We start from the raw sequence: 21,065 nt of genomic DNA, 5'->3' as shown, positions 1-21,065 counted from the left end.
TCAGTCTGATGCCCCTTTGACGTTGGTATATGCAAATGTTTATTCAGGTATAAACCTTTTAAAGAAAGAAAAAGGCAGGTGCCTGTGAGGCATGCTTTTCTCCCTTTACCTGTCCCTTCCCATTTGCTTCTCCAGTCCGGCGGCCCGAGCCCTGCATAGCCCTGTTGGGAAGCAAGGCCAGGAGGCTGGTGTGGACTGTGGGGCTCTTGGCCTCCGGCTCCTCTTTGGCATCAGGCAGCCTGTGGCAGGAGGCGCCGGTGTTGTTCTGTTCCGGCTTGGAAATCAGGCTGTCCCAGAAGGTGGTTCGTCCTCCCCGCTGCCACCTTCCCACCACAAGCAGGCAAACAAAAGCCCTGTGGCTCCTTCCTTCTCTGTGACTATAGGGGGTGCTTCAAAGAGCCTTCTGTGTCCATCTCTTCATTCTAAGCGGTTGTAAACTGCAGAGCTTACAAGGTTACTGTTCAGCACATGTTCGTGGAGCACGGGTGGTGTGTGCTACAGCAGGGAATGGGTGAGTCAGACACGGCGCCTGTGCCCAGGAGCCCACAGCCTAGGAAGCTGGTGTGAGTGGCGGAGAGAGTCTAGAGGAATGGTGTGAATGGCTGAGCATCAAGGGCAGAGTCGTTCATTCTGGCCTGGAGAACGAGCCAGGGAAGTGTCACAAGGAGGGGACGTTTAGACAAGGGGGTCTGTAGCGGTGGAGGAAAGGAACCGAGTGGAGGCCCGGAGACATGACGATGTGCAGGGGACACAAATGGAGCGTTGAAGCCCTCCCCTTCCTCTCTCCCGCCACCTCCATCTCCTATCCAGAGTTTCCTGGGTGGTTCTCAAACTTGGCTGCACATTAGGATCGCTTGGGGAACTGGTTGTAAACATACCGAGGTGACTGCCGCCTCCTCCCCAGAGATTCTGTGACTGGTCTGACTGAGCACCAGCTGTTCTGATGGGCAGTCGGGGTGGACTGTTCCATGTACTGCTCACTGCTTATGCGTGTCCGTCACCCTGCTGGACGCAGAGGCCCCAGAACCCAACGTAATCCATGACCCATCACAAGACCGCAGTAGAAGCAACTCCTCCCGCTGCCGACTCTGGAGGACAGACTTGACGTGTGTATGTGCACGTTCTCGTGTTGGGGCATTATTTTGAAGTACAGAGTGAGTTGTCGCATCACTGCCCCTCCGCTGTCAGTTCTGAGGTCAGTCTGTGCCCCTGGAGTTCTCAGGAACCCCGTTTTCCCATTGCAGTGTGGTTTTCTCGGGCAGCCTGACTGTTGCTTTCCTCCTAGGTGTACGGATCCGGGTCGCAGACGAGAGCGTTCCAGTACGTCAGGTAAGGCAGCTGGGCCGCTTCCGGCAGAGGTGGTGCGGCCCAAACAGCCTGTGTCTGTTTTATACGTTAATTATTTTCACATCTCTGTCGTGGCTCGGTTAAAAGTCCGTTTTAATTTTCAGATGGAAAGCCCTTGGGGTTCTCTGTTTAAAAGCTAAAATTCTAGGGGCGCCTGCCTGGCTCAGTTGGTGGAGCATGTGACTCTTGACCTCGGCGTTGCGAGTTCAAGCCCCACGTTTAAAATCTTTAATTTTTTTTTTGCAAGTAAGTCCCAAACTTTTATGACTCATGTGCTAATCTTTTACTGCCACCTAGTGTTTCATAGGGAAACTTGCCCAGTTCTGAGGGCGACTTGATTTCCGGTTCACACCAATTGGAGAGATGGCCTTAATCATCCAGCAAACCCACAGGTGCTGAAATCAGACCCATTTGAAATGTGGCTTTCTGGGGCGGGTGAGACTGTCCTCATTAAGGGAAAGATAAGGTAGACTGTCCTCATGTCAGATTTTATGCTGGAACGGAAAAAAATACATTTGAGAACTTTGTTGAATAGTCTCACGTGGTAATTTTTATCGTTTTCTTGTTAATCCTCATATGTCTAGTTTTCTTGTCAGTTCAGTTGGTGACATTTTAAAATGCAGCTTGGGTTCTGGGAAGAGAGTTATAAACAGTGGATATACCAAAATATTTCCCCACATGACATGGTTACTATGAGTTCTTTATTAGTTTCTGATACCCTAAATCCTCGTAAAATCCAGCTTTGCATCTGGGTACCCTGTATTTTTCACTTTTCAATGCAAATACCCTGGGATGCCTGTCATTCGGAAAATGCTATTCCTGGTGTGTCCCGAGGCCATCCCAGGGGTGCTACAGCAGTGATGGGGTGGTGGGGGGGGCGGGCACAGGTCTGGGCCATCTTGGCCAGAGCAACCGCATAGACTTTTGTCTGATTATGTGAGAGTCCTGGGTGGAAGTCTCTTTGAAAAATAGAACTTCTAGGAAAAAAAAAAGTCTTTTAAACAAAAATAAAAACAACTACCATAGATTTTTTTTTCCCCTGAAAGTATTTGTTAATTTTCACATTTAGTCTAAAAGAAAGCCATGAATAAACATACATCACGGTCAGTGGTTGGTTTTGTTTTTTTGTTTTTTTGTTTTTTTTTTTTCCCTCCCTGGCCTTGAGTGTCTTGCCGAGCAGGACACAAAGCCTGGGAGTAAAATATAACTGGTACATTTTGTTGCCCAGATACTCTTAAGAAGGATTTAACCAGGAAATTTGCAGCAGCCACTCCTTCAGGATTGTTTTCATTTCAAAGCACTTACCCCAGGAACCATGTGCTCAGAGAAAATTCATCATGCTACATTTCTGTATCCGGACCATCTTAATTGGACCTCTGGGTATCGAGCACCATCTTTCCTAATAACACACTTTCATCCCACCTGCCTTCGCCCACCCCCAGTCTGTGCACATTGTGAGGGAGTCCTGCAGTTCCTGACATTTCCTGGAGCCACCTCACCGGTGGCCCCCAAACGTCTCCAGCGGTGACAGCTCGTGAACTGTCATTGAGACTGTGCAGTAACAGAGCAGTTAGAACTGGATCTTTTTCGCCATGCTCATTATTTCAAAAGCAGCAGATACAAAATTCATTTAAAATAGCCTCATACCTCTTCCGCCAGTGATTAAAATATTTTAAGAATTCAGTGGTGCACATACCGACACCATGCCAGCTCAGGACCAAACGTGCCCACGGTGTGTGCTCCGATGGCTGTAGCAAGCTCTGGCAGACCGCTCTCCTGACTTCCAATTTTTGTTATTCAAGACCCTGCTGAGGCAGATAACTTACAGTTTTGCTGTTTTTTAGAAACTGAGAATTTGTTTACTTTGCAGTTAAAAATGTGCAACGTCTGAGTCTGTGCTTACTGTACTAAGTTAACTTTCCAAAATCCACAGTTGCCCTGAAGCGACATTTCATGGTTTCTGAGGTCCAGGTGATCATACCATACACATTCATATCTTGGCATGACTGGGTCTGATGTTTTCACGGTCAGGTTACGGCCTCATTCACACAAGAAAGTCATGCTTTTTTTTTTTTGCTTTTTTTTTTTTTTTTTTAAGTCACTTTGTCAAAATGACACTTTCAAAGAACTTCAGGTTAAAAGTGTGATCTGTGCAATTTTGACCTTAAAAGTTGCCAACTTATTACATAAAAAATGCGTGTCCCTGCCACGAGGATGACTGCACGAGTCCGTTGCCTTCCAGTTTAATGCGGGCCCTCCCTCCCCCACCCCACTTCAGTTCAAAAAATGATTGTGGATGCTACAGAATAGCAGCTTTTAACGTCTTCTTACGAGTTATGTAGTGGCCTATGCCATGAGAGACGTGTTGTGATGTAATATAATTACTGCCATCGTGATGAAGTTTGACCTATGAGAGTGGAACGGACTTTAGGCATATTCACATAAAATACTCAATCGTCAGAGACAAAAATTCAGAAACTAGTTTGCTAAATATCCCACCCCCCAGATTTTTTTTTTTCCCTAATGAAAAGGAAAGCAAAAACAGGTTTTCTTTTGGAAACTGACCCTGGCAACCTTCTCCTTGCTGGTAATGACAGAGGAGGAGGGGAAGGTTTCAACATAGACTGCCTTTGGATCACCAGAGCAGAACTTTAAACATCTCCTGAGCAGCACAGCCGATGAAAGTAGACGTGGAACAAGTGCTTGTGTGCCACAGTGAGGTGTCATTTTTACGAAGTAACTTTTTTTTAACAGAGCCACACTTTAAAGCCTCTGAAAATAAGAACCAAACCTTGGTAAGCGAAAGTTTGCTTACTTCTCTTCACCTTCATGGCCCAGTCGGTCACGATCCATCTGAAACATCCAGATCCCCTGACCGTTCCATGCGAGGAGTCTGGGGGGGGTGGGGCGGGGGGAGGTGGCAAAGTGAAGTTTGAGGGGCGGCAGCAGTGGTCCAGTTTATTTCAACCTGCATTGTTTGGCTTTATCTGTGATTTGCCAGTATGAGAATTACATACTGGAGTGCTCTCATTTCAGTGGGTTTTTTTTTTGTTTTTTTTGTTTTTTTTTTTTGAATCATTGCTTTTTCACATGGACCAGCTACATGGTTCACATTAAACATGGACTTTTCATCAGAAGCTGTAGAAACACCATCTTTTGGGGGTGTACGCCTATTTTATTTTTATTGCTTAATCGTTGAAGTGTTCCAGAAATATACAGAAGTAGAGCACGTAGGCCCATCAGTCAGCTTCCATCCTGTTTAGCCGTCTGTCCCCCACACACTGACAGCGAATCCCAGACATCATGTCATCATCCATGAGTACAGCATTCTCAACGCTGCTGATTTGCAGGATTTTGTTTTTGACTGTTGGTTTTCCATTTGGGTTTTGGTTTTCTTCTGGGAGATGGGGTGGGTCTGCAGGGCACCTGGGCACTATAGCAGGCGACGCCTGACCCTGCCTTCCCGTCTTTTCCAGCGATCTGGTGAATGGCCTCGTGGCTCTCATGAACAGCAACGTCAGCAGCCCCGTCAACCTGGTGAGTACGTCCGCCCCTTCCATGCCCCCCAGGTCATGTTAGAGTTCCGTGCTTTTGTAAAACCATGCAAGGCAGCAGGCTGTGCTATATTTCCCAGCAGCACACGTAGGCCATACGTGTGTATTGCCTGCTGAATAACAGAGGAAAAAATAAACACAAAACAAAGTAAGAGTTTGCAAAGGAGTAAAATGTCTGCAAGGCATGGATGAATGGCATGATAAACGCTCACCCACCTTCATGGGCGCCTGGGTGGCTCAGTCAGTTAAGCGTCTGCCTTCGGCTCAGGTCATGATCGGACAGTTTATGGGTTCGAGCCCAGAGGCGGGCTGTGTGCTGTCATGACAGCTCAGAGCCTAGAGCCTGCTTCGGATTCTGTGTCTCCCTCTCTGTCTGCTCCTCCCCCGCTCACGCTCTATTTCTCAAAAATAAATGTTAAAAAAATTTTTTTTAATAAAACAACAACAACAACAACACCCACCTCTGTCATCCTGAATGGCCTGGGTCTAAAAATGTGTGACATCCTTTGTGGCTGTAGATGGACATTTTTTTGTGTGCATTCCTTTCTCCGTTGTTTGACATAATAAATCTACTCTCTGTAAGACATTGTTAAGTGAGAGATCACAGAAGTTGTTAAAGTTTCCCAGTTTCTCATCACATCTGTAGTTCAGCTGATTGCCCCGAGCACCTTTGTTGCTTCCTTCATTGCTTCCCATGGTCCCAGAGTCTCTCTGTTAGAGGGATCAGAAGGTGGTTTTGCCCCACGGTTTTCTGCTTGGTGAACGTGCTTCCCTTCAGAGCACTTCATTGGCAGGAAGAGTTTCCTTATATTTGGAACTATAATCTTGGTGTCTGTGACTGTGAGCTACCCACTGGCCTTACTTCCCAGCATGGGGGCCATTCACAGCTAGTCTGATGGCTCTACAGTGTGGTAGCTTTCCAAGCATTTGGAGGGCAAGGTCAAACCCTCTGAGTCTCCTCCCCAGCTCTCAGCCAGAGTTCATGTTCATGTCTGGAGTCCCCCTACCCTCTTGCTTACTGTCTTCTGAATGGCTTCATTCCATCTTGTTTAATTTTTTTTCGATGTTTATTTTTGAGAGAGAGAGAGAGAGAGAGAGAGAGAGAGAGAGAGAGAGCGCGCGCAGGGGAGGGGCAGAGAGAGAGGGAGATACAAAATCTGAAGCAGGCTCCAGGCTCTAAGCTGTCAGCACAGAGCCCAACATGGGGCTCGAACCCATAAACCGTAAATCATGACCTGAGCCGATGTTGGACACTTTAACCAACTGACCACCCAGACACCCTCATTCTATCTTGTCCAGTGTATACTGTCCATCATTCAAGATGTTCTGCCTATGGCCCCTGACAGTAGCTTCTTTGGAGCCATGGCCTCACCTTGACAAGACTTGGAGTCTGTTTCAGGTGCTTCTCCCAAACCACCTCTTCCTGCTTCCTGCACAGGAGTGGTCATGCCTGCTTATTTCTTGAAACCACTTCCCTCAAAAACCTTTCCTTGTACTTTTCTTTGTAACCAGCAGTCAAGCTGTAGAGTTCCTGTCTCCCTGAGTTTGGAGGGAATTCTGACCAAACAGGAGACATGGAGACGTCACTCCCTTGTCTGGCTGTTGACCGATCATGGGGGCCAGTTGCTGCAAGGGCCTACGTAGGGCTACCTTCATGCACTTTTGAAGAAATGTGAAGTTAAAAATAGAATGAGACACGTCTTGTGAGCCTCAGTGTCTTTTGAGCATTTGCTTACCTGATACTTTAAAGGCCATGCCACCCTCATCCTGGGTTTTTGCTCCAGACCCTTTAAAATGTGCATGTTGTCAGTTATCGCCCTCCTAAAGTAACCAATCTTGTCTTAGATACCCGGCTCCTTCCTTCTTTTTTTCTGGGGGTTATGTGGCTTTGCACAGGGCCATTTGGGAACTTCCATCTCTTATAGAAACCTGTCTTCCCTGAAGTCTGAAAAATGTCTGCCAGTAGTCCTGACATAGACAGGGCCCCTCCCTCCCAAGTTCCTATCACTCCACTCTGCTAATTAGTCCTTCCTTTGTGCTCATATGTAAGACCAGGGTCCCTTCCTGCCTCTCTTTCCTTCTAGCTTCGACCAGACCAGGAAGTTGGGAGTGCAGCGTATTTAGGATATGAAATTGCCAAACTTGATGGTGGTCTCTTATGATGGAGAGGAGGTGGCAAATAAAAGTAGCAGAATTGGGGGGCACCTGGGTGGCTCAGTTGGTTAAGCGTGCAAGTCTTTCAGCTCAGGTCATGATTTTATGGTTTGTGGGTTCAAGCCCTGGGTCGGATTCTGTGCTGACAGCACAGAGCCTGCTTAGAATTCTCTCTCTCCCTCTCTCCCTCTCTCCCTCTCTCCCTCTCTCCCTCTCTCCCTCTCTCCCTCTCTCCCTCTCTCCCTCTCTCCCTCTCTCCCTCTCTCTCTCCACCCGCATCCCTGCCTGTGCGTGTGCACTCTAAATAGATAGTAGCAGGAATAGGAAAGGAAGAAGGACAGTGGCTGCTGTCATGTGTGAGGGAAGAAAAGAAAGGAGAAAATGATTTTCCTTAAAGCCCCCAAAAGCAAGCTCACTTTATAAACCACATCGAGTCTTTCCCTCTGGCTTGCCCAGAGCCCTCATCCATGAGTGCATTTCATTTCTGTTACAGCTTCCTTGTGCAAGTTTGCAAATCCATTATTACTGAAGTTGTTAACACAATGCATCCAGAGGGAAATATATTGTCTTAGGAGAGCTAATTTGCAGCACCAAACTTTTATGCAAAGTGACAACGCAGTTATAGTAACGTTAGATACAGAAATTCTCCTGGTCTTCTAGGCCAGGTAATGTGTATGTCCTTATTAGATGCTCTTGACCTAGCTGAGGGGTGTTCTTGTTAACAAAGTCTGGAGGACAAAAGCAGTACTCAGTACAATTTAGTACTTTGCTGGATGGATTAGTCAGCATCCCGATCAGTTAAGCACCTGATGAAACAGGAAGAGGCAGGAGCCTGGTGACTTTCTAAGATGCCAGAGTTAGCCTGTGGATGCTTTGAAGATGTACATGCAGTTTGAGTGGTAGAGATCTCTGCTGTTGGGATTACACTTCTAATCAGCAACCGTTTCTTCCTTAGGGGAACCCAGAAGAACACACAATCCTAGAATTTGCTCAGTTAATTAAAAACCTTGTTGGTAAGTAGGACAAACACCGTGCTGAGTGAAATTGGCAGCACTCGCGCTATCAGTTAATAACACCTTGACTAAAAAATGTGTAATTAATACAAGCTAATTGAATTGGATAAAAAGCAGAACTTTATCAGGAACACTTAATTGTTTTCTGATTCTTTAATTAAGTAATGGGAAGATAAAGACGAAGGGGCGTGGGAAAGGAGATGGGTTGTGGTTACAGCTGCGTCAGCAGGTCGGGGTGGAGCAGGAGGAAGCGCTTGTTCCCAGGGCTCAAGACATGGTTCTGGTGGAGCGCTGCACAGGTGACGATTGTTTGATGTCCAAACAGTCATCACTGACAGTGATGAGAAGGGGATTTTGGAGGTCCAAGAGGGAGCGACACCAGCTTGCATGTTTCTGACAGAACCTGTTGGCGATTTCAAGCTCTTTACAGCTCTGGCCAACCCGGCCATCATCCACTGGAGGCAGCGTAGACACTGGGAGTAGCCCCAGTCAAGGGCGTACTCTAAAAGCTGTAAGAAGCTCGTGTATCTTCATCCAGCCCTCGGGCTGCAAGTGTGCACTGGGCAAGCCTGTCCTCACTTCGGCACGCTTACTGGAGCTCTGGGAAGTCTGGCTCGTAGGGGGTGTCTGTTTTCCATAGTTGATCGAGAAATTTGAGTCAAGACACAACTAGGTTGGAGTGGTTAGACCTGGGGTAAGCCTAACATAGGATGTTCTGAAGTGCCTTGCCTGTTCAGACCCCACACTTAGGTGTGCTGATTCTTCAGGGCTGTCCTTCCTGGCATGGGGCTGTCATCTACCAGCATGTTCTAATCAGCTCCAGACAGTTGTACAGGACGGGAGCTGACCTTCCTCAGACGTAAATTGCAGGATCTCACAGCCCCCGTTGCCTCCCCTAGCTCTATTCCCCCTGCCTTCCCACTCTGGGTCTGCCCATCTCTACCCAAGTAGGGAAGGGATGTACTCAGATAACAGCTTGTCTGGGATCTAGACCATTCAGAACCTCTACCCCAAGTGGGGCCCATGGGATACTTGTTAGAAGTGGAGAATCACACATACCACCCATGTCTTCTGGATAAGAATCTGCATTTTGACAAGATCCTCTGTGGTTCTGTGAAAGGCTGAGTAGTAAGTACACCAGCCCAAACTGCAGAGGCTTAAAACAACAACCATCCTATTTGTTCACGAATCTGTGATCGGGGCTGGCCTCTGCTGGGGGTTTCTTCTGCAGGTCTTGCCGATGGCCCCTGGTATGGCTTCATTCTGCCGGCCAGCAGGGAAGGGGCCCTGCTAGGATGCGGGACAAGCCAGGTTCTCTGTCCTTCTGCATGTGATCTCCCCAGCAGGGTAGCTGGACAGCTTATGTGTTGGCTCAGAGCTCACACCTGCAGGTGTATAAATGGTCAGGCCTTCCATAAGGCATCAGCCCGGGACTGGCCCATGGTCATTCCTCCTGCACTCTACTTGGTTAAACGAGTTGACAGCCGGCCCAATTCCAGCGCTCCTGCGGCACATGAATGCCTCAGATGTGGCTCACCAGGGCCATCGGCATCACAGATGACCACACTCCCCATTCACCATTTTTACTTACTTCGGAGTCAGACCCTGTGGGCATGCCTGCTATGTTCGCTGATGGTGGCTGGTCTGCCCTGGAGCTGGCAGCTAGAACAGGCCCTGTCCTTCCTCTCAGGCCTGTGGAGGCAGAGTAACAGCCTCTCACCAAGCTCTCGTAGGACCAGAGGTACAGTTCCTCACGTGGCTCAGTGACTCCGTGAGAAATGTGTTCTGCGATGTGCTCCCTTATTCAGTGCACAGATGGGATTTTGCTTTGAGGCGTATAGCAGAAGTCACACCCAGAGTGGTTTGTGATTCTCTTACCTTTCTTTTTTCTGCAACAATTCAGGAAGTGGAAGTGAGATTCAGTTTCTCTCCGAAGCCCAGGATGACCCACAGAAAAGAAAACCTGACATCAGAAAAGCGAAGATGATGCTGGCATGGGAGCCCGTGGTGAGTGCGCGGGCCCGACGCTGCCCTGTTGACAAAGGCCCGTGGTGGTTTTCTTGGGCGCTGGTGTGGTTGGGCAGACAAGATGTAGGGTTTTCTCCAGGCTATTACATGGCTTCTCCTTTCATGTGTTGTCTTCTGTTACGGGGGGAAATGGGAGCCCACAATGCAGCCTGCTCTTGTAAACTTGCACACGCACGTGGCTGAATCTGTGAAAGCAGCATCGGGGGGGGGGGGGGGGTGGCACGGTGCTGTGAGTGTGCCTCCAGAGGGCAGACCCCATGTCAGCACTTCCTTCCTGCTTCCCGCTGTTTCTTGACAGTGACCTTGTCTCCTGTTCTCTTTCTCTTTAAACAGGTCCCGCTGGAGGAAGGTTTAAACAAAGCTATCCACTACTTCCGCAAAGAACTTGAGTACCAGGCAAATAATCAATACATCCCCAAACCAAAGCCCGCAAGGATAAAAAAAGGACGGACACGCCATAACTGAAAACCTCACTTCTCGGGACGGGAGACTCCCTGTTTCACACTTGATGGGATGTATTTTTTTTCTTTTCTTCTTCTTTTTTTTTTTTTTTAAAGGAAAGACTTAAAACAGGTGTCATGAAGAACAAACTGGAATTTCATTCTGAAGCTTGCTTTAAAGAAATGGATGTGCCTAAAAACTCCCCTCAAAAAACTGCAAATTTTGCCTTGCACTTTTTAAAATCTGTCTTTTTATGTAAAATAGCGTAGATGCATCTTTGCGTATTTTCACGTTTTTTATCTTGCTACGAGAGCATATGTTGTGACTGTCGTTGACAGTTTTATTTACTGGTTTCTTTGTGAAGCTGAAAAGGAACATTAAATGGGGTGAAAATGCCAATTTTATTTATAAAAGTGGGTACTTATAAATGAGACGTTGTACTATGCATAAAGAAAAAAAAAAGCAAACTTAAGCAGTGTTGTCAGTTGGGTGGCACACCGGCATTTATTCCTCAGGCGAATAAAAGAATTCTGTTTGAGGGCTTTATGTTTCTTTTAATTCAGAATTTTTCCAAGGTCTCGTTTTTAGTTGCAAACTTGACTTTGAAATACTTCTGTTGGTTATCACGATCAAGGATATTCAGAATCACTACTGTGTTGTGCTGCGTATTTGGGGTGGGGGTGGGGGGACAAAGTTAACGTATTCTTGGTTAACGGTGGTTAAATATATGCTATTTTAATAAAATATTGAAACCCACTTGTAGTTCTAAAGATTGGCTTTCTGCTTTGCATGTGTATTATTGAATTGCTAAGAAAAATACTGTAGGGGGGCACCTGGGTGGCTCAGTCGGTTAAGTATCCGACTCTTGATTTCAGCTCAGGTCATGATCTCACAGTTCATGGGTTCAAGCCCCGAGTTGGGATCGGTGCGGACAGCAAGGAGTCTGCTCAGGATTCTCTCTCTCCCTCTATGCCCCTCCCCGACTCGGCCTTCCTCTCTCTGTCTGTCTGTCTGTCTGTCTCTCTCTCAAAGTAAAAGAAGAAGAAAAATACTGCAGAATTTAGAGGAAAAATCTGAAAACAACCAGGTTGGTACATGTAATTTGATGAGTGGATATTAAGAACTGCTAAGCTAGCAGGGCTGAATGTGCGTAGCATGCTAACTGCAGCGTGGAGAGATCTCAGCGTTCACCCAGGGTCTGAGTCTGCGCGTGTCCCTCTCTGGGCAGCACAGACCAGATGGAGAAAAAGCAGTGCTCTTTGTTGTACGATCTGCAAGCGAGGCTCATTGAGTGAAAACTTTGAGAGCTTTTGCTTTTGTTAAGAATTCTTTCAAGCTTTGGGGCACCTGGGTGGCTCAGTCGGTTAAGCAACCGACTTTGGCTCAGGTCATGATCTCACGGTTCATGAGTTCAATCCCCACGTCAGGCTCTGTGCTGACAGCTCAGAGCCTTGAGCCTGCTTCGGATTCTGTGTCTCCCTCTCTCTCTGCCCCTCCCCTGCTCACACTCTGTCTCACTTTCTCAAAAAATAAACATTAAAAAAAATTTGAGGGGGGGGTCCCTGAGTGGCTCAGTCGCTTGGGCATCTGGCTTCTGCTCAGGTCATGATCTTGCGGTTTGTGGGTTCAAGCCCCGCGTCGGGCTCTGTGCTGACAGCTCAGAGCCTGGAGCCTGCTTTGGATTCTGTGTCTCCTTCTCTCTCCGCCTCTCCCCCACTTGTGCTCTATCAAAAATAAACATAAAAAAAAATTTTTTTTTAAAGAATTCAAGGTTTAGCATTAGGATTTTTTGTTATTCCTTTTAAAACAAATGGAAGAACAATGCAGGAAGTTAGAGCGACTGCACTCTCCAAGCCAGGTGGCTCTGCATGAGCAGGCATAATGCTTATTTCCACAGCTAACCCCGGAAAGCCAGACTCTCCTGCCCTTCAAAAGCACTTAGGGATTTTTTTTTCTTAATCGGACATGTTTTTCCCACCGAATCTCAGAGGCCAGGCTAAGGAAGCTGTGGTTCTGTTTCATTTGTCATGCTAATCCCCAGAAGGCTCCTGGAGCTGAGGATCATTGCTAGAATGGACCGTGTGTCAAGGAGAAAGAGAGGATTCAGGGAAGGTTCTTATTTCAGTTGTCATTATTTTGGCCTGAGATGTGCGATACACCTTTTCCTGGGCAGAGGTAAACAGCTGAGAGGTTTGAGAGCCGCTAACAGTGATCCCAGACATGAAGAGCAAACAGAGACCTGGAGTGAACTTCTGTAGACCTAAGGTGGGCAGTACAGTTTGGGGGTACCCAAAAGCCTTGGGTGCACAATTCTCTTACCTTGTTATTTGCTTGTGTCTAGAATTCTGGAATTCTTTTGACTTCTGTCCCCATGATTTTCATAAAAATTTTCAGGAAACGAGAAAGAAGGGGATGAGGGATCATGTCTGATTCCCCCTAAGGAAAAGGGTCATGCATCCAGGGAAATAATGTAAGCTTTGGATTGAGCATATGAAGGTCCCAGAGAGAGAAGAAAGTGGTATTGAGGGAGCCTGGAGAGGGACAGGGGAGTGGGTAGTGATGATGCCCCTACGTGTCAGGATCAGCTCCTGACCTGGGCATCAGTGCTGGGGCACAACTCCTCTTCCTTCTGTGACAATGGGCTCAAGCAAGGTGCACATCACAGAATCAAAACTTACTGGTTTTCAGCTACACGCTCTTAGATACTGATCCTGGCCCACTGTCCCCAGTTAGACTCTTGCAGCAGCCTGGTTACCACTCCATGAGCCCTGGTGGCATCTTTAGTCACGACATTGGTGCTGCATGGGCTGCCTCTCTGAGGGTTCTGGGCTGGACTGTGAGCTTGACTTCATCCTCAATTCCAAAGTTGTATTGAGTGAAATGCTGGTCTGGCCATGGAGTGACTTACCATTTAGCCTCATAAGGGCGACGGGGAGATCTGGGAGCTTTTCAGTGATTTCCTGGGGCAGAGGAGCTGTGGGTTTCAATTTGCGTATACAGGTGATTTCTGTGTATTAACTAGACTTTCTGTGGCTGATCGTTCTATCTGATAGGGAGTTGAAAAACTGCATTGCCCTGAGAACTGTTTACTATATGGAGGAAGGGACACACACTGCTTCAAAGACTCCAGTAGGGCTTTGTTCTAATTACCAAGATTGACCCACCTGTTTCCTCTGTCTTAAAAATTCTTGACTGTGTCCTATTTGTACCTTAGGCACATTAGGAATCAGGGCCATTTTTTTATCTACAGCTGTGCTGAGGGAAGGAAAAAAGAAGGTTTTACTATCAAAAATCTCTTTTTTTTTTTCTCTCCTTTTAGGCGGGAAGGTGTCTAGTGGGGGCTGGCATGATTTCCCATTCTCCAGGTCAGTTAGGCTCTGAGATAACCCCAGCAGGTTACCCTGGTTGACTAGTGTCTCGAGGGCAGGTCTTGTTAGGGACAACTGGGTACTCTGGTGTACTCCACAAACAGTTCCTTCCTCTCGCCTGAGCACACCAGGAGCATGAAGTGTTTCTCCGCTCTTTGCCGAGAGAACCAGGTGGAACTAGAGATAAAACACAAAACCGCGGGTCCCCCTGTGACCGTCTCCCCCTGGGCTTCTTAACCAAGCCTTGTCCACACTGAGCCTCCAGTAGTTTGTGCGTCACAGTTCAGACTTCACTCCCATGGTCCTTGTTCGCTCAGAGCTTGCTATCCTGCTAAGTTGTGATTCTGTATGTTCTCCAGTCTCCAGTTTGGGGGAAAGCACTTTGCCCTGTGACCTCACTACTCTGTTGAATGTAAGAAGAATTGGTGGTGGTTCCAGTTTTGCTTCTTAGCAGTTGGGACGGAGGAGTGACTTGCAAGCTCCTTCCACGGCGGGCGCGTGCAAGAACTTTAACGGTGTTTGAAAGTCTTGCTGTCTGGGTACACTTTGAATTTTGTGTTGCTGTGTTTGTTAAGATATATTTCGTTTGGAATGAAACTAATGTGATGTGATCTACAGACCCGGGATGCAGGAGGCGGAAGATTCACTGGCTTTACCATTTGCCAGCCACAGAAGGTGAGTTTTTAAAGAAAAGAAGATAAAAATGCAAGGGAAAGACTTCTGTTTCCAAGAATGGAGTAGATAAGACTTTCCCTTTTCTTCCCAGGAAGCACAATTTAAAATTCTGGACATTATATATAAATCAAACATAGGAAGGCTTAGGAAATGGATAGAAGAAAGCAGACAACTGCATACCTCAGGACCTGAGGAAGGTCACAGTGGTGTTATGTGTGGACTTGTGTCCCTTCAAAAATTTACATGTTGAATCCTTAATCCCCTGGACCTCAGAATGCAGGAGATAAAGTCTTTAAAGAGATTATTATGTTAAAAATGAGATCTTTAGGATGGACCCTAATCCAGTCTGATTGATGACTTGTGAGGAGGAAATTTAGACATCTGTGTGCATGTGCACAGGAAAGACCGTATGAGGACACAGCCAGAAGGCAGTCATCTGCAAGCTAAGGAGAGAGGCCTCATGAGAAACCAAATCTACTGACACCTTAGCCTTGGGCTTGCAGCCTCCAGAACTGTGAGAAAATAAGTGTCTGCTGTTTAAGCGCCCAGTGTCCAGTGTTTGTTATGGCGACCCTAGGAAACTAATACAAGTAGGGAGTTCCCTGGATTTTCTTCTTGCCTCATACATCCCCGAATGGAGAAACCACAAGCCAGAAATGCCAGTGGACACAGTCAAAGCCCCTCAAACCTGTTCGCTGTAACAAATGTACCAGGAAAGGGGCAGCCTAGTAAGGCAGAAAACTTTCAAACAATAATGGATCTACTCCAGCCGAATACCACGTGAGAAAATTGTAGCTCAATCCTGTTTCTGCCATTAAAGGCCAAGTTGGGCCTGGAGTTTCCCTTGCCTGGCTGTGACAAGATGCCTCAGCCAGCCCCCCACCCCCACACCTCTCCCTGGTGGTATCCCGGAAGGCCTTGTGGGAGCTAGGGACTAGACAGCCTGATATGGGACTCGCATCTCTGATGGCTGGTAATGACCCCATCTGTATGATGTAAGACCACGTGGGGGTCATGGACTTCCACCTCCACCCAGTAGTATTGATGTGTCCCTTTCATTTGCCACTGGGGTGGTGTCAGAGGCCTTGTGGCGAGTCAGGACTTTCAGCTCTTTGATCAGTAGTTACAAAGCAACCCCAGTGGGGACCACTTGGGCAGCAGTAATGAAGTGCCCCTTCCCCTTCTGGCCTGAATGTCATCCGTGGAGACCCAGTGAGGAGCCTGGACCTCCACCCCCACCAGGTAGTAAAGAGCAGTGCTCCCTCTTACTCACAGGAGCAGTATCAGAGGAGACCTGCCAAGGCCCAGAGTTTTCTCTTAGAATATTGACCAGGTGTCCATGGAAAATCATGTCACCCCAAGAACCAAGATCAAACTGAGTAAGAGAAGATAACAGATGTTAGCATTATCTGACAAATATTTAACTTCTATGTATCTTTAGTTTTTGTTTACTGTGAATTATTTTGAATTGTAGTTGACACAATGCTACATAGTTTGAAGTGTACAAAATAGTGATTTGGCAATTCTGTATGTCGCACTATGCTCACAAGTGTAGCTACCATCTGCCACCATACAATGGACACTACTTCAATGCCATTGACTATATTACTGATGCTGTACCTCTCTCATCCCCATCTGATAAATATTTTAAAGCAGGCATCAAGAAAATACTTCAGCAAGCAATTACAAACATGCTTGGAACATGGAAAATGGAAAATCTCAGCAAAGAGGAGATATGAAGAATGAAATGGAACTTGTAGAAGTGAAAAATAAAATAATGAAAATAAAAAGCTCTGTGGATGGATTCAAGAGCAGAGTGGAGAGGACAAAGGGAAGACGCCATGAACTTGAAAATGAAACGGTAGAAATTACCCAGTCTGAAAAAGAGAATAGACCAAAAAAAAAAAAAAAAAGATGTATGGAAGTATCACAAAAAATCGGTCATGTCATTGGAGTACCAGGAGAGGAGAGGGAGATGGAACTGAAAAAAATACTCTAAGAAAAAGAACTGACAATTTCCTAAAGTTGGCAAAGCAACATAAGCCAACAGATTCAAAATGCTAAGCGAACCCCAAATAAGAAAACCCAAAGAAGTCCATGCCAAGACACGTAATAGTCAAACTGAAAAACTAAAGCCAAAGTAAAACAATCTCAAAGGCAGCCAAAGGGACAAGACACATTGCCTTGGGGGCAAAACAGAATGACCGGGGAATTTCTAATCAGAAACCATGAGCCCATGAATAAGTGGCACATTTTCTAAGTGTTGGAAGAAAAGAACTGTCAATCCAGTGAAAATGCCCTTCAGAAATGGAGGGGAAAGTACGACATTCTCCTCTGAAGGAAAACTATGAGGTGTTTTCACAGCAGACCCACCCTAAAAGCACGACTAAAGTAGAATTCTTTAAACAAAAAGGAAATGACAAAAGATGGAAACTTGGGATATCAGGCAGGAGGGAAGAACATGAAAAGAGCAAAAATAAGAGAAAATGTAATAGGTTTTCCTTCTCTTAACGTTTTCTAAATTATGTTTGATGGTTGAAGGAAAAATTATAACACTCTTGTGGTTTTCAATTAATTTAAAGGAAATAAGGCAATTGTGTATAAATGCTGGAAGGTAAAAACCTTCCATATTTTACTCAAACTGGTGAAAGTTGATGCCAGTAGATTTTGAGAAGTCGTGTGTACATACAATGTAATGTGTAGAGCAACTCCTAAAGAGATATACTCAAATGAAAAAATAGAGTTGTAAAAAAAAAAAAAAAAATGTGTGACCCACAGGAAGATGGGAAAAAGGAAACAAACAAGTAGAAAACAAAACAAAACAAAAAAGGCAGATTTAAGCCTTAATATGATAATTACATTAAACGAAAATGGCCAATCACACCAATTAGGAGACATCAAGAGAATATAAGGGAATACTAGGTACAACTCAGTATGTAAATTTGACAACTTAGATGAAATAGACCAATTCCTGGAAAAGCACAAACTAACACAACTTACCCAATATGGGATCTGTTACTTGAATAGTCGTATAAGATAGAATTCATAATTAGCCTCCTGAAAAATCTCCAGGCCCAGAAGGATTCACTGGAGAATTCTACCAAATACTTAAGTCACATCGATTCTACACAATCTTTTCCAGCAACTAGAAGAAGAAGGAACACTTCCCAATTTGTTTTATGAAGTTAGTGTTACCCTGACATCAGAACCAGACAAAGAGGGGAGCCTGGGTGGCTTAGTTGGTTAAGCATCCAACTTCAGCTCAGGTCATGATCTCATGGTTCATGAGTTGAAGGCCCACATCAGACTCTCTGCTGTCAGCACAGAACCCGCTTCGGATCCTCTGTCCACCTCTCTCTTTGCCCCTTCCCTGCTCATTCTCTATCTCTCTAAATAAATAAATAAAAACCTAAAAAAAAAAAAAAAAAAAAAAAAAAAAGGCAAAGACAGTACCAAAAAAAGGACAACTACAGACCGATATCTCTCATGAGTATAGGTGCAAAATTTTTTAAATTTAACTTTTAGGTGCAAAAATTTTAAATAAAATGTTAGCAAATTGAATTAACAACATATAAAAAGAACTGTGTACCAGGACCAAGTGGAACTTATTGCAGGGATACAAGGCTAGTACAGTATTTGAAAACCCTGATCAATATATTCCACCATGAAGGAAAACAAATCCCACGATCATGTCACATGACACTGAAAGATCTAATCATGTTAAGCATTCCAGCTATACCACGGTCTGTGCTTGATGCCCTGTGCTGTCTTTCTGGCAAAACTTGAATTTGAAAGACTACTTTAAAAAAAATTTTTTTTTAAGTTTATTCATTTTTGAGAGAGAGAGAGAGTGTGATCAGGGGAGGGGCAGAGAGAGAGTGACAGACAGAATCCAAAGCAGGCTCCAGACTCCGAGCTCTCAGCCCAGAGTCCGACGCGGGGCTCAAACCGCGAGATCATGACCTGAGCTGAAGTCGTACACTTAACCGACTGAGCCACCCAAGCACCCTGAAAGATTACTTTTAAATAAAGGGAGGAAAATGTGATAGGCACCGAAAAGGATTAAATAGGAATCAGTAGCTAAAAAGGGAATTTCAGTAATCAAGTATTAATGAAATAAAACTCGTTGAAGATATTAAAAAAAAATAAGTGAAGGTGATAACACCCGATTTTCCTACTTTAAAGGTGATAGTGAGGTTGCAGTGACGTAATATACAGATGGGAGAAGGAAATGATGATGATTGTGTTTATACTTCCCACAACAGAACCGTGTCTGAGTCAGCGGCCAGCTGGAAAGATCATAGATGGACAATTAGTCAAAATCATCATTCCTAGCTCCACAGGTCAAATGGCAGGAGGTAAAATTCATCTGTCGTCAGTGCAATAAAGACCCACTCATCAGCGTTCTTATCAGCACTTGGGCTTCTTTAATGTTAGATGCTTACCATGTTCTATGTCACATTTGCTGGTCTGTTTTCACAAGATTTGTTTCTCAGCAAAAAGAGAAAAGAAACTGGAAATCAGAAAGGAATAGGATGAGAAAGAGCTCAATTAAAAGCAACAAAAAACTAGCCATGAATTACAGGCAGCGCCCACCACACATCCTTTATAACAGACTCCACTCTACACGGTTTTTTTCCCCCGGAGCTACTACATCCGCCTCTTGGGCTGCTTCTCGGCTTTTTCATAATGCTGGTGGTCACAGCAGTGGCGCTGCTTGTTTTTGTCTGCCCTCTCCCCAGGCCATCTTACATTAGCGAAGCTAGGTATTTATTTACAAGAAAAGAAATGAACTTTCAAGGGAAGGACGCAGCTCTTTATAAATCCCGATTCCCTGGAGGTATCTTCCTGTTTTTCCCTCATTGCTACACTGTGATGTAGAGGCAGGGTAGATCACAGACTACTAGAGCCTTTATTGAGTGGCCTGTAGCCTGAATGGAGTGAATCTTTTAGCTGTAACATGTCTGCCATTATCTAGTCTTGCCTATGCGCCTTAGGTGTATGTACTATTAGTTTTATCAGAGAAAAAGGCTTAGTCAGGGTTTCAGAGGAATCAGGTGCTAGATCTCTTCACAGAGGCTCAGCAGGGATGGAGAAGTGAGTTGCCGTTGTATGAGAATCACCACTGAGTATTTCAGGATCTCAGACTTTAAGGAACTTTAATCTTCGAACGCAGAATTTGCAGTAAACAATCTTGTCAAAATGTTCACTCACCCTGCTGGAAGCACTTAACCTCGTGAAGCATCCCATTCTACATTTGGAATTTTGAGCTGGAATTGGGTTCTGGTTGTGCCCTTTGGGCTCTCCAAGAACGAGACAAAGACTTGTTTCTTTTGACAGCTCTTCAGATGTTTGAAAATGAGCAGTCCAGTCACTCCGGGCATTTTATCCCTAGCATAGATTCCTGGGAAGATCTGGTCATATTCCCCCAGATGCTGTCTACTCAATGTTTAAAAACATGGGGCAGAGGAAGAGGGGGAGAGCAATGTTTGTGCACGTGTCATCCTTCCATTTCCAATCTTTGTATCTTTTTACAACGGCATTCCCCATCCCCCTTTGTTGAAGCAGTATATGAAAATAATTGGTTTATAAAATCCTGGAGAGTAATTCTGATCCATAAAAGAAGACCGTATTTCTTGATTTGAAAAGAATTATGTGGTATGATTTGGAAAGCACATGGCCAAGGGCCTCTGACCAAGCTTAAAAAAGCTTCCCACCCAGTCTGGCCTCAAGTTCTCATCCTTGATCATGTGATCTTCTGCTCAGAAGGCAGCCGGCATTGGACGAGTGGGAAAAAAGTTAGTTCGCCATTTCCAGTCTGAGAACAGGTTCAGAAAACCAAAGGCCCATGAGGCACACCTTGGAGAAAGGAGGTGGACATTGCCATTGGGGAAATTGGGGGTAGGGACATGGGGATAAGCAAATGTAGGGTGGTGCATGTCCTGAGGAGGAAGGAGACAGATCATCTGATATGGGAAGGACCCCCAAATCTGAGTTGTATTCCTGTTCTGTTCCTGTTTCACTTTGTATCTTAGGAGGTGTCTGTCCTTCAGCCCTTGTGGCCATTTTCCCCATTTGTAGAAATGAGACTCGATCAACTTTTCCCTTCCCAAATGCAATCAGGCTCAATCCAACCCATACTAAAGAACAGTTACTCTGATGGGCTCTGTGCTAGGCTCTGAGTGAGCAAGAGATAGTTATGCCGTGTGTCCTGGCATTTCCAGTCCAGCAGAGACCAAGAAGTTTATCAGATAATGACCCATGTGACAATATTCTCTAGGAAGGTGCTATATCTCAGCACTGTAGCAGAGCCTGTGAGAGGAAGCTGACCCGGAAGAACTGGGGAGGGGAGAGGACAACAGTGAACACTGAAGGAAGTCTGGGAGTTACCCAGGCAAAAGAGGGAGAGAGAACCTTCCAGAAGGAGGGAGTCGATGGCACACTCAAAGGATGGAAAGGCTGAAGTGGCTGAATCAGAGCAAGAG

General features: G+C 45.6%; 1 protein-coding gene across 2 annotated transcripts in view; it reads left to right on the top strand.

Moving 5' to 3' along the window:
- Nucleotides 1-11,293, top strand: part of UXS1 (UDP-glucuronate decarboxylase 1) — a 96,334-nt gene extending 85,041 nt beyond the window's left edge. For both annotated transcript variants that reach the window (XM_060610059.3, XM_060610068.3), the window contains exons 11-15: nucleotides 1,286-1,329; nucleotides 4,824-4,884; nucleotides 8,011-8,068; nucleotides 9,972-10,075; nucleotides 10,430-11,293. In XM_060610059.3, the coding sequence (XP_060466042.1) occupies nucleotides 1,286-1,329; nucleotides 4,824-4,884; nucleotides 8,011-8,068; nucleotides 9,972-10,075; nucleotides 10,430-10,561 (399 nt within the window). In that variant the 3' untranslated portion in view covers nucleotides 10,562-11,293. The remainder of the gene's footprint in view (nucleotides 1-1,285; nucleotides 1,330-4,823; nucleotides 4,885-8,010; nucleotides 8,069-9,971; nucleotides 10,076-10,429) is intronic.
- Nucleotides 11,294-21,065: the final 9,772 nt, after the last annotated feature.

The sequence above is a fragment of the Panthera onca genome, chromosome A3 (genome assembly GCF_046562875.1).
Source record: "Panthera onca isolate mPanOnc1 chromosome A3, mPanOnc1 haplotype 2, whole genome shotgun sequence".
Lineage (NCBI taxonomy): Eukaryota > Metazoa > Chordata > Mammalia > Carnivora > Felidae > Panthera > Panthera onca.
This window is presented reverse-complemented; position numbering and strand designations above follow the sequence as displayed.